Genomic DNA, 14,196 nt, shown 5'->3' with positions numbered 1-14,196 from the left:
ACTCCATCCTGGCAGGTTATGACATCACGGCGGTGAAAAAGTCCCTTGAACCATTTGGTTCCTCTTTGAAGTCGGAGCCGTTTTTAACTCGGAGCCTCATTAACATTAATGAAGGAGATGGAAATATTCTAATCTCATATCCCATTCTCCATTCCCGCAGATTCTTCCTCTCTCTCTCTCTGTGTGCGTGTGCATGTGCGTGCGTGCGTGCGTGTGTGTTTGTGCGTGTGTGTGTGTGCGTGTGTGTTTCTCCATTACAGACCTTTAACAGGAGAGTAATGTGGGAGACATGCGAGCAGGATTTGCTGTTCTGCGTCTGTGAAGCTGTTTAATCACCTTGAAACGAGAAAGAAAAAGTGTGACGTGGGTAAATGTGTTGACGGCCACCAGGGGAACTCGAACCCCAGAGGATCTGAGTCTGCAGTTGCCGGCGGTTACGTGGAAAGCTCAGCTCAGCTAATTAAGAAATAAATAAATAGTGATTTGATTAAAATATAGATCCACACACTAAGTCGGTTACAACACCTGAGCATTACATGTCATGATTAACAGTGTGTGAACACTCGTTAGCTAGCAGACAAATCTAAACTGTTCACTTAAGGTAATAAATGAACAATGGTTAAAACAATCTTTTCAATGGTTAAATAAGCAGCTAAAAGTAAATAATTAGGTAAATATAATAGATAAGTGCTTGAAATAACTCAAAGTAATTAATAAGATGTAATTAAGTTAGGTCAGCAGAGTTAAAGAGCTGAAATAGTTTTAAATATAACTAATTACTAATAAGTTATAACTAAAGGTTTTGGATAAATGGTCAGAAAGTTAAATGTGATGAATAAACAGTTAAAATGTGCAGATTTTCTAACTCTGGTGACAGCAGACGAAGCAAACACGTCCACTTTTATGAACCACTCCTGGGCCACAGCCCCCCCCCAACTATTACTACTGAATAACATCCTGTTTAAAATCAACGAGAGGGTTGTTGGGGTACGTCAAATAAAAAAATTAAAAAAATGTTCCTGGCAAAGAGACGCCACTTTCTGTAGATGTGACGGCAGTGTAGAGAGAGAGAGAGAGAGAGAGAGAGAGAGAGAGAAAGAGAAAGAGAAAGAGAAAGAGAGAGAGAGAGATCAGTGTGAGGGTTAACAGGAAGCTGAGGAGGGTCAACAACAGCAGACCACTCCAGTCAAGAGCCTGACAAGTGGAAATATACGTTTCACTGTGATTATCCGCGAAGACGAAAGGAGCGATGCACCAACACATAATGTGCACTAATCTCAAAGAGGGGAACATTAACGATGTTACTGATGCAGGTGGAAGAGGAGACGTCTCGCGTCTGCGTCTCCACAGACACATGAAGGAGGTTTTTCTCTTCACGTGTCACGTTGCATGTTCCGCTCTCTGGAGTCGCCACATTTCATTTTGTTGTTTTTCCCTCTCACCACAGTTTCAGACAGATTTCTCTGGCTCCGACCTCACAGCTCAGTCGCACACACTTACAGTCCTCCTCCACACACACCACAAGAATGTACAGTTTACACATCTGCAGGCTGGTGTTAATTTTGTCCACTATTTTTAGACCATGTTGGTTTTAGTCATATGTCGTCAACCCCATCCTTTTTATTTTTAATCGACGAAAGCTCTTGTTTTTTCAAGGGTATTTTTCAGTCTGTAAATGAGTCTCTGAGGATCTGGAGGAAAGAAATCTTTCTAGTGTTTTCCTTTTGCTTTTCCAGACTGCAGGGTCGCACATACAACAGTGTATCTTGAGCTAATAAAGTTTCAGTGCCTGGGTTTGATAATATATTAAAGGAAGCATACAGTAAATGTTTAATTTACACGTGGGAAAATGCTGGACAACAAAGATGTAGATCGATACAGCTCTCAGTAAATATGAAGCTACAGTTAGCGGCCGGTTAGCTTAGCGCGAAGACTGGTGCGATACGTCTACCAGCGTCTCGGGTCAAACTCCAAGTCACTGTGAGTGTAATAAAAATATATATATATAAAAATAGTCTTGTACATAACCCACTCTAAAATGACAAATTTAGATTTTTGTGCAGATTAAGCAAACAAGATTTAACTAAATGATTGTTTAGTACATTGTACTTTGGCATGTGACAAATAAAACTTTGAACTGCTGTTTAATACCTGAAACATAAAATACAATAATATAATTATATTACAAAAAAACTTGAAACTTGAAAAATAAAATACAAAAATATAATTATATATTATACCACAGAATATAATAATAAAATTATATATGATTAAAAGAAAACACCTGAAACATTAAAAAACAATGATATATTGTAAAATATATATATATATATATATATATATTTATTGAAACATTTATTGAGATATTACACTTTGGATATCGCCCAAGCCAAGAACACGTGGCTTTTCTGAGCCTTTGTTAAAAATGAATGGATCTTAGTCTTAGAGGTGTGAGGTTTAGGAATTTGCCGGTAGAAAATGTAAAAATCTTCAGCCGCGGCAGCGAGTCATGAATTAATTATCATTTCTCTCCTCCACTCCATCAGCGGCTCCTGTTTTGTCTCGGCTCCACAGACGCAGCTATGTGGAAGTTCAGACGCGACGCCGAGGTGTTAACTCTTGATGCAGCTTCCACACGGACCTGTGATGAAAGTCACTGAAATAAAAATAAAAAGAAATTAAAAAATTAAAAAAGGCCGGAGGTTTCGATGGTAATATTAAGTTCATCAGCTGCTGCAGAGCGTGAACACGGCTCAGCCTCTGTTGTCATAATGAAGCACATTAGCAGAGGTGTGAAAGTGTACGTGAAAGCCTGATGTGTGAGAAGGTGCGGATATGGATACACACTAAATGTTTCAGAGCTGTTTCTAGATGATTCTGTTTCGTTTTGTTTGTTTGTTTTATTTTTTTATGTGGGAATGATTTCAAACCCAGAGTGAAACACAAGTAGCTTTGTCACGTGCAGCAGACTGTTTGCACTGCTGTGTGTGTGTGTGTGTGTGTGTGTGTGTGTGTGTGTGTGTGTGTGTGTGTGTGAGAGAGAGTTTTAGTCCTCCTCTCATCGCCCCCTCCTCTGGCTCCTTTCACTCCTCTTTCACTCCTTCTCCTCATCTCCCCAGGCGGTTTACTCCACTTATACACTCTCTGCCTCCGAGCCTCTCCTCCCTCTCTCACTTTCCCCACGTTGTATTTCAGGGTTGTCAGTGTTGCGGTGACGTGCGGGAAATTCATAGTTCTGAGGTGCTTTCATCTCACCTGTTTCCTCCTCTGTCACCCTCTGCCAATTGGTAGTTTTAGCAGAAGTCATGCGATGAATAATTGACTGGTTCCCTCCCTGCAGTCTGTCGCTGCCTCTTGCACAGCGGCCCGGTGCTCACATCGTGCATGTATTAACACACACAGCCGCACATTAATGCGATAAAATAAAATACAGATTCTCCAGATATTATTAGAAAAAATAAAATAAATAAAAGTATTTTTTACAGGGATTGTGACGCGCAGATCAGTGTATTCACTGTTTTCGGGCCAGCGTGCGTCACATGATGAACATGGAAGTTGTCATACGGTTTGGCCGCTCCACCAAAATCATCACTAACCTCTTTGTAAGATTGTTTAGTTATTCAGCGACAGATATAAGAGAAGACGTGTTCATGTTCCCGTGTGCTCGTCTGTGGGCTGGAGAAAAATGATTGAAGTGATGGTGATGTTGTGCATCTTCCCTCTGTGTCTGTCTCCTCTTCACTTCCCCTCATCACTTCACTCCTCTGTGATGTTTCCAGAGAAGTGTCAACAGGATTATCAGTGATGTCATTAAGGAAAATGGCGGCATGTGACGGGTTTTTGATTTATCTGTGCTGCGCTTTAGGTTTCCGGGAAGTTGTTCAAACTGATGACATTTGCTCGCTAAATACGAGATTGTGTGATTATAGTGTTTAATAACAGAGGTTAACACCTTCAAACATTATTTCATTATTTCATTAAATATGAAAATCTTGCTTTAAGGAAAAAGTAGCATTAAAATTAAAGAAAAAGATTCTGTTGCTCTACAACAAGAATGAAAAACGTAAAAATCTAAGATGTTTAACAAGCTTCCTGACGTCACGTGAGTAGCATCAGTAAACCATCGCACGCTGTCAGCTGCAAGGAATATTTGATCATCAGATCAGGTTGTTATTCTGTAGGTAAATGATGTATCATGATCTTTTCTCTCTCTCTGTGTCTTTTGTCCACGCAGTGAACAGAGCATCTGCCAGGCGCGAGCCGCTGTCATGGTGTACGACGATGCCAACAAGAAGTGGGTCCCGGCCGGCGGGTCCACCGGCTTCAGCAGAGTCCACATCTACCACCACACAGGCAACAACGCCTTCCGCGTGGTGGGACGCAAGATCCAGGATCATCAGGTCAGTGGCTGAAACCAGGACCTGGACACACACACACACACACACACACACACACACACACACACACACACACACACACACACACACACTGTTTGTGAAATGAAATAAATTTTGACTGCTTTGTTGTGACATCACAAAGTTCCAGAAGTCCTGACGGCTCGTTTTAAGGCTCAGTTTCTGAATACAGGCTGTGTGCATTTCTCTGTGGACTGAGGCTTTGATACTTTCACAGTATTAATATAGAACCTAGACCTGATCTATAATCAAACTACACATGGAAATCTCTCTTTATACAATGTGGGACCTTTAACAACAAGTATAGTCACTGACGTTTGTTTTGTAATTGACTTATTAGTTAAAGTTGATGGTTAAGTCACAATTAAATATCCAAATAAATAGTAACAAAAATGGGTCAACCCCCCACCACAAATCAAAACACAACACAAACTGTGAAACCGTTGTCACCCTCAAAATGATTGATGGGTCTTCTTTTTTTAACTCAGAAATTTCCAGTCTCAACATCTTATTCATGTTATATAACATGGCAAAGAGTTCATGGCCCGTTTCCAGTGACCACCCATACAGCAGACTGAACATGGACCGTGTTGAGTGTGACAGATTTGGCAGGAACATGTGCTGCACAGCAACCACAAAGTGGACTTTAGGTTTATAGAGACTATTAGATCTGAGACGGTTACCAAATATGGTGCAATAAAAAATATGTGAACATATGACTGCATAGCCAGGGAATCCTGTGGTGAGAGCATGTAATGGCTGCAGCACATGCTACAAGTTATTCAGCAAGCTCTTACAAACATGCATCAGATATGACGGCGAGGGCTCAGCGCTCTCGAGGTTGACAAAGGCCTTTAAATAATTGATATTAAATCTAAAATTCACAGTCTAAAGAATCTAAAGTTAACCCTGTCAGTAAGTATGAGGGGCGGAGTTATTTGGGGTCAGTGAGTTTATAAAATCTTTTAAAAGTCTTTGTCTGTTGTATTTTTTTGCATTTTTTTCCCCCAGCTAGTCGCAAAGATTATTTTGAAAAATGAATGTGTGTTTTGTTGCCACTTGCTTGTTAAAGTAAACAAACACTGTTTCCTCACACTCTGCAACCATGTGGGGAAAAAAGACGTGAGATGATCTTTTCAGAAAGAATCACGATCCACAGTCTGAATCTTGAGTGTCCCTACAGATTTAGTTGAATTCATCATCACATGACTAGTTTTGCATATGGTTGCCTGGATACAAATCCTGTGATTTCAACTCAGTCCCAACTCACAAATCTCTGTATCCTTTTTCTACTCTGATTTTAATCTGAAAGAACTGACCAGAAGTTGTGTTTTGTAGCTTTTTCCAGCTGTTTCTCTGCCCGCTGCTATTTTTTGCCCAAAACTTTCATTATAAAGTTCAGTCGCTGCTAGGCAGCTGGCCCCGGCTTGTCCCGCCTTGGGTCGTCCTGCCTGCAGGCTGGTCATTTGTCCTGCAGGTGGACTGTAACTCCAGTCTCTGGGATTGCAGCTGGTTCTTGTTCTGCTCCGGTGGAGAACCGGTTCATGTGGCGCTACACCAAGCTCACGGAGGCAGCAGAGCAGAACAAGGACTGCTGTCACCAGCTGCAGTTAGCAGCTAGCTGTTTACCTGTTAACAATGAGCCAGCCAGCTGCGACTTGAAAGTAAATATTTAAATATAAGCACAACTTGTACAATTCATCTGAAAACTAGATCATATGCCAAAGTAAAGAACATCCACGATATAAGCTCATCAGCCCTTGACCTGTTTTCTCCTTGACCCTTCAGCTCCTCTAAATCCAGGGGATGTCAACACATGCCGCTGACCGCTAAGCTCTTATTCCTAAGCACACACACACACCAAAGCATACCACACACACACACAAAAAGCTAATAAATGAACGCTAACACATATTCACGCATACACAGCAGAAGGTCAGATGAGCATGGTATGGAGGAAGCAGAAGTGTAGTTCTGGTTCTGTGGTTCCCACTCTGTGAGATCCGTCTCAAGGAGTCACGGACATGATGGCCGCCGTAGACCTTTGTGTCCAGGTTTACAGTTGTTGATATGGACTGTGATGGGATTTATGATGGCTGCCGTTAACGATTTGTGTTATTATTGTGTCTGTCCATTGGATGAGCTTTTCCACGTCTCAGTCACAGAGTAACTCGAGGCGTTTCCAACTGGCTTCGTGCCCAGGACAGTAAAAAAGCCCCGGAGTGAACAGTGAAAGCACCTTAAACACAGACTGAGTGGATCATAAAGATCATAAAGTAACTTTACGACCCAGTAACAATGATCTTTTACCACATTATGAGCTACAGTGTTTGTGTTGTGATAGATTGAGCATCGTGTTTAATCTTGTCAGCTCCTGAGCCTGGCACCAGGTGCACAGAGGTGGTGTCACACCTGAGAGTGACTGAACCTTTACTGCTAGTTGTGATTTCTGTTCTTGTGCCACTACGACATAAATCTCAGGGCAGCTTCAGCACATGGTTTCAAATACACTTTCCCAAATGGTGTTTTATGTCTTTTTAAAGCCCCTGGCGCTTCAGGCTGACAGTGCGGGCAGCACACTGTCACGGTGACGAACTTGTGTTACAAATGCATTAGTTACCGGTTAGCAGCCGATCTGAGGGACATCTCCTTTTTCTCTCCCTGTCGTGTTCGTCACCAGGTGGTGATAAACTGTGCAATTCCCAAGGGTCTGAAGTACAACCAGGCCACGCAGACCTTCCACCAGTGGCGCGACTCCAGACAAGTCTACGGCCTCAACTTTGGCAGCAAGGAGGACGCCAACGTATTCGCCAGTGCCATGATGCACGCCCTGGAGGTGCTCAACTCCCAGGACTCGGGTAAGCCTGCCTCGTACTGTGTGCGCTTTTCAATAGCACTTGAATGCAACGTAGGGATGCGTGCGATGTAGTACTGTATGTAAGCTGGTAGTGTGTCTCGTCTTGCTCGTCTAGTTTGTTCGGTGCTGTTCTGCCACCGTTCTTATGTTTTCATGGTGATCTGCTAATGAACTGTAGATGAAAATTAGCTTTAAGCTAACTCTTATGTTGAATATTGTACTTGTTGTTCTATTACCAGGGGACATGCATCGGAACATCAACAAAGCAATGTTGAGCCTCCTGTCTTGTCTCTTATTTAAGTTTTTGTGAATGATATTATTTCCCAAACGGGACTGAAATATAAATCATGGGTCTTGTGCCAATTTTTTCAGGTTTAAAGGAGCTATTTGTAAGTTTTGCTATTGCTAGCTAATGTTAGCATTAACAGCTGGTTACTTACCAGTCTAGAAGAAACACTTTGGGTTCAGCATCAAACTTCACACTTTTACTCACCGGAGGTGGAAAGCAGAACCAGTGTTAACTCTCCATCACGTCTTTTCTGCTACTGAAGTTAGCACGCTAACAAGCTAGCTCTTCGTCACTTTCCGATAGCGACTCACTGTAGCCTCCAATCTGCGCTGAAGACGCAGCGCTGCTCAGAGGACGTATTATAACGTCTTGTCTTGTGAACGCGATGATTGCTGAAGCTCTTGTGAAGCTCGCTGAAAATCAAATACTTACACACCAGAAAAAATATAGAATATCCAGCTATCCTAACCTAGGCCTCCAGAATGGCAGGGCTGTAACAGAACAACATAAAGTTGTGGCTTTTACACCATAGGATAAGGCTGGGGAGGGATTTACATGTATTTAATAACCGAGTATTAGATTGAAGCTGTTTCTGCAGATAACTACATGGTTTCATTGTGACTCTGTGTGCAGGAGGAACAGATTGACTTGTGGGTAAGAAATCCTCAGAGACGGGAAGCTGTAGAACACAGGGGTGGAAAAACTTCAGGAGCAAAAACATCTGTCAACAATAAAAATGTTTCTGAGCGAACAAGAGTTACTAATGGGCTTTAGCAGAAACAATGATTAGAGTTAATTCACCACCCAGAGAGAGGGCTGCGGTTACTCCTTCAATCCGACGGCCTTGACTTCTCTTAATCAAAACTTCCATTTGGAGCTGACAGTCTGAAAGCGCAGCAGGCAGCTAATGATAGACGGCTCCTGGTAACGGTGTCGCTTAATGGGATGATGTATTTTTAGCATCAGGGAGCATGATCGGTACTTACATCTGGCAATTATAAATCATTTATATAAAACCTGTAATTGAGCATAGGTCTAAGCATAAAAGGGAACAACCGTGTGGTAAGAGGCCGATTCAGTATTCATGTCACACACACACACACACACACACACACACACACACACACACACACACACACACACACACACACACAGCCCAGTCTAGTTCTGCCACAAAATATTTTACTGTCAGTGGTTCACCATGACCTTGGTTCTGTTCACCATGCGCTCATTAACTCAGCTCCATCCTCCGGCTGTGTGTATCTACATTTTGCCCGCCTGCTGTGACGGATGTGGGGGGGGGGACTAATCTTCACCTACCACGTTTTTGAAGCTGAATTTTCAGCTGATTCCCTCGTCTTTTCTTTTCTTTCTTTTTTTTTTTTTCTATTATCCTTTCCAGATTTTAATCCAACAAATACGCAGCAGAGGTTTTTAATTGCAGCCTGTTTGTATTTGCGTGGTTCCAGATGCCGCTCCACGTGACCCACCATGACCCCACATCCTCCTCTCTGCCCTCCTCTCCATCGCACCGTCCCGTCCTCTCTCTCCCGAAACCAAGACTCTCAGCACACTCTAATCCCGTCCGCTAATTAACCTTAGAGTGATGAGCCTCATTATGCTAATGGTGCTAAGAGGTGTGTGTGTGTGTGTGTGTGTGTGTGTGTGAGGATGAGAGATAGAAAAGACTTGGGGCAAATCAGACAGACAGAAGAGAGGAAGGACAAACTTGTGAAATGTCGTCCAAAATTTCAAAATATGGAAGTGAAATGTGTCTCAGTGGAGGATCGTTTCTAACTGTCGCCCTCATGCGTCGATACAATAATGTGTGTTCCTCTTTTTATCTGTTTTTCTAACATCAAAAACATGCCAGTAAACCTCGTTCAATAAAAGTCTTTGCAAAATAAATAGAAGATATATGAATTATATGCTTTAATACACTTCTGTAACAGCAGAGCAAAGATTAAAGCTTCGCTAATTAATGAATAATTGATATTGAATTTCCCCTAGGGGATGAATAAAATCTATCTATCTATCTATCTATCTATCTAGATATCTATCTATCTAATTAGGTTAAGTGTTTTTTATTTTTGCTGTCTTGGTAGTTGTGTCACATATCTGCTGTGAGTAATCTGCTTCTTCATAAAACATGGCAGGACAAACCTCTGTACCAACTCGAGAGGGCATCGTGTGTGGCAGCATGTTGGCTCGCAGCTCCTCCTGCTCGAACGCAATAGCTTGAATACGACAAAAAACAAATGTCACCTACAGGGACAAGCGTCTGTAGAGCTTTGCTGAAATGTAGGTCATTCACGTGGATGACACTGACTCTGGGATTAAGGTAAACAATACCCAGAGCAGTAGCCAGTGAAGGATTCCTCCTCCTCAGAGAGGGCACATGTTCACCATTGTTTGTGCGACAGCAGACATCACTTTCAGGTGTATTTCTGGTTCAGCGCTACTAAATAATCAAATGGTAAAATTCTCAAATCGTTGGAGTCTGACCTGAATCTATATTTCAGAGAGGTCGTATCTACACAGCCACATGCTGTAGAGTCAGAGGGACTATAGCCCTCGGGAGGAGAGTCTCGCTAATGAAACAGCCCGACCAGAGACTTCAGATCCAGACACGTTTCCCCTCGTCGTCTCTCTTAATTTTCTCCGTCTTTGTTCCCCTCGTTTCTCCTCTCCAACATTTTCATATTTTACCTCACTTGATCTCTCCCAGCTCCCTCTGTCTGTCGCTTTCCCATTCTCCTCAAACACTACCCTCCTCACCTATCTCCTTCCCTCTCTCTCCCTCCCTCCCTCTCCTTTGCCTCCTCTCAGCAGTTTGGCGAGCTGCACACAGGAGCCAGAGGAAGGCGACAGGGTTTCCCCCTTTCACCCCACTGTTTTGCTAATATATTTGTGTCCCGACAGCTGCTCTCGGCGGCGCCTGTTCCACTCGAAGTCATCTGTGGACTTGACAATCCTTCCCCTCCATCACTCACTCGGTGGGTGTTAAAACCCCTGCCACATGAGAGAGCTTCAGATCGCCTATTTTAGACCTCCATGTGTTGTTATGTGGTCGTATGTGCTGCATGAATGATGGAGAGGAAGCTTTTAATGATCATTTTAGCTGTGATGTGGTGTATTTTGGCTCAGAGCCACTATCACCATGTATGAATTTACATGGAAGCCGTCGTCTGTTTGACTCGTTTTATGATCCTCACACCAACACATGGACACAAAGTGTTGATTACTGCTTCAAACTGGCTACCTAAGCTTTGATTTGACCTGATCCAGGCGGTGAGGATGGGTAAATGGAAACTTTCAAGTGAGGATAATTTATGCAGCTTCTTTTACATTTATAGTAGTTTTCACTTTACAGGCCTGATTCAGTTCTTTGCTCTTGGCGATTCTCCTCTCTTATCCCGGACCTGAGAGCAAAAGTTAAAACGTTTATTAGACTTGAAAAAACAAGAAGAAGTCTGCTGTTAGGGGAGAGATGAATGGGGCGTAGAAATATACAGTAATAAAGAAAAAGGGAAACCTCAGGGCACCGCAGAGGGTTCCATCGGATTCATGAAACCAACAAATCCTCCAAATTAAAATGAGAAAATGTTGTTTATCTGTGCCCTGTAGAATAATACAGAAGTGTCTGATCTGACACCGGTGGGCCTTCAACCCCCCCCCCCCCACCTCTCTCGAAAAAGAGAGTGAGAGGGGGGTGACATGCAGTAAAGGGCCCCAGGTCGGACTCGAACTCATGGCCTATGCAGTACACGCTCTACCAGGCGAGGCGCCCAAGAAGAAAAAAAATGTAAATGAAAGAGATTAAATATAACTTTTAAAATGGTTCCGTCTGACTCCTCTATCAGCAGAGCAGCTTCATTTGTCTGAACCGTCCAAAACTGTTACAAATCAGTTTTTTTGGGAACTTTAAGGTCAGGGGACCTTCATCGTCATGGTAACAATAAGTAAGGTTATGGACAATTATGGTCATAACATCACCTGACTTCCTCCTTTGCTTCCAGCGGTGGAGGCTTTTTTGTAACTTGAGCGTAAACATATGTGGGTTTGGATCACTTCCTAAACTGTGCTGTAGTTCACAGTCTCTACGTAAGCAGTGTACGCTCAGTGCTGCAGTCGACTACTCTCTCCGAAGGTTCCTGGTTCGAGCGCCTCGAAATGTCCTTGACACTGAACCTCTCACTGCTTCTGATGCTGCGCCATCAGCCTGTGAATGTGTGTATGAATATGTGTGTGGGTGGGTGGGTGAATGAGACATTGTAAAGCGCTTTGGGTGGTCGATCGACTAAAACGGCGCTATATAAATGCAGTCCATTTACCATTTACCAGTGATTCACAGCACTTCCACTCGTGACCTCTGCCCTCAGCGACCTGTTTCCCTTTCTGTGATCTCGCTGCCGCTGTGTTGTATCTAATGAAGACATGCTCTATAAGTACACAAATAAATACAACCACATGGTAGGTCATTTTGTAGATAAAACAGATTCCTTACTCTCTTAAATGTCTCTTCTATCTGAAACTGCTTTGATATCTGTCTTTGAAGTTTAGTTTGACCCAGATTGATTATTTCAGCTGTTCAAAGGCTTTAGAGGAAAATGAATCAATGTACGAGTGTTAGATTTCTGTGCTGTTGGTGTTTGGTTGACACAGAAAATGAGCCAAGTGTTTCCTAGAGTTATTTTCTGAGGTTCACACAACGGCAGGATGAGCTGCTAGGATGGGTTGGGGACAAAAGTCATGACCACAATAGGGGAAAAAGATGAATTTTGAGGTCAGTGGTCAGGGTTAGGGTTGGGGAACAAATCCCATAATATCTTATCACATCTTTGGAAAGGAAGTGGATGTGACGACCGCTGACATGTGGAAAGTGTTGTGTATGTGTGTGTGTCTATTAGGACTCTTAAAATCATGGACAAGACACTCCTAGCGTTGTGAGGCGTTCAGGGGACATCTGTAAATTGTATTGTCTACCAATAGTCTGCATGTGAGGCGTTATGGGGACATCTGTAAATTGGAACATCTGCCAATATTATGTATGTGAGGCATTTACGGGATAAATGTAAATTGCACCGTGTACTAGTAGACTGCATGTGAGGCGTTTAGGGGACATCTGTAAATTGTAGCATCTTCCAATAGTCTGCAATGGGGGGGGGGGGTCTTTGATGGGCTTCTTTGCCCCCAGAGTCTAGGATCTAGGATCGCCACTGCACACCACTTTCATCATCTGGTCTTACATCACTGAAAACAGCTGGATCCTCTCTTCATTGCTATGTGCCGAGTCAGAACAGAAGGCGAGCAGCCTGGTCCTCTGACTCAAGCCAAAGTGACGTAGTTTCAAAACTGTGAGCTCACACACACACACACACACACACACACACACACACAGACAAGTGGAGATCCAGCCACACACACTCTGTTTATCTACATTCATCTTTTCTCCTAAAAAGGCTAAAGCGGAGCCGGATGGAAGGCCGGGATTAGGAGAGGGAGGGATGGGTCACCAATGGCCGGGCGTCTGTCTGTGTTGTGGTCTGGCCGGTAATCCGCTCCTCTCAGGTCATGGCAGGGAGGGGGATAGAGAGAGAGAGGAAGAAAGAAATGAGGTGAATAACAGAAAGCCACAGTTTTATAGGTGGGGTGAGCTGTAGAAAGTGGACCAGAAGTGGAGAAGGTAGACGTGTTTTGATGGATGAGTAGATTTGTGTCTTAATGTGACAACAACATTTTTTGTTATAATTCTGTGACAGGAAACAAGTTTTAGAAAGATCCAAGTTTCACAATATACGATGGCCGACTAGTTCATCATTATTATGGGGACTTGCTTTGTGTCCCCATAATGAAGACGAGTCCCCAGAAGTTGTGACATTTTCAATTTTCTTGTAGCAGTGCAAAAGGTTTTCAGTTTACAATCATCTCAGCGTCGTCTCTAACTAAAAATCTCTAACTACAGAAGTTTACACACTGTTGGACAATTTAACCAAAGAAAACATGTCATATATTAATAATTAATTAACATACCATAGTTTTTTATGTAAGAATTGTATGTAAGTGTAAAACTGAGAAATCACTCAAATTTCACAAAGTTACTGCCTTACTACAAACTAACTGTAGTACAAGTACAATAAAATGTCAAGGAGTAGAAATATAAAGAAGCATAAAGTTGAAATACTCAAGTCTAACACAAGTATCTCAGCACTGATATTAAACCTAGTAGTTGAGCAGACCTACTTGCTTATTTTCCAGACGTTAACAGAGCTTATAATTCATCATAGAATAAATTCTTCATGGGCTCTTGCCAGAGGAGCAGAATCTAACTCTCTGGTCTATTTGTCTGGACAGCCAGACTCACATTTGGCAGCAGCTCTTGTCTCCACAGAGACATGTGAAAAGTTTCTAACTGGGGATTATCATTTATTTCCAGTCTCTACGCTCCCTGCCAACACTGCACCATGTGAAACCTCTGTGGAGGGGGGGGGGGCTGAAACCTGAGCGAGGTGGAGGTGCGGAGAGGTAGAGCCCCTTCATCCCCGTCTGCGTTCCCCCACCACCAGAATGAGTTTGTTTTTTTAAGGTCACGAGGGTGAAAACACGGTGTAAACATTCAGGGGTGAGACAGCTCC

The 14,196-nt window shown here is 42.8% G+C and overlaps 1 protein-coding gene across 1 annotated transcript in view; it reads left to right on the top strand.

Moving 5' to 3' along the window:
* Positions 1-14,196, top strand: part of enah (ENAH actin regulator) — a 79,172-nt gene that overhangs the window by 21,548 nt on the left and 43,428 nt on the right. Inside the window, exons 2-3 of the mRNA XM_087176309.1 lie at positions 4,235-4,400; positions 7,096-7,273. Coding sequence (XP_087032435.1) covers positions 4,235-4,400; positions 7,096-7,273 — 344 coding nt within the window. The remainder of the gene's footprint in view (positions 1-4,234; positions 4,401-7,095; positions 7,274-14,196) is intronic.

Source organism: Seriola lalandi, unplaced genomic scaffold (genome assembly GCF_002814215.2).
Source record: "Seriola lalandi dorsalis isolate HSWRI2012SDOR001 ecotype SW California unplaced genomic scaffold, Sedor1 jcf7180002054544, whole genome shotgun sequence".
Lineage (NCBI taxonomy): Eukaryota > Metazoa > Chordata > Actinopteri > Carangiformes > Carangidae > Seriola > Seriola lalandi.
The sequence above is the reverse complement of the archived record's forward strand: the minus strand, read 5'-3'. Positions and strand labels throughout refer to the sequence as shown.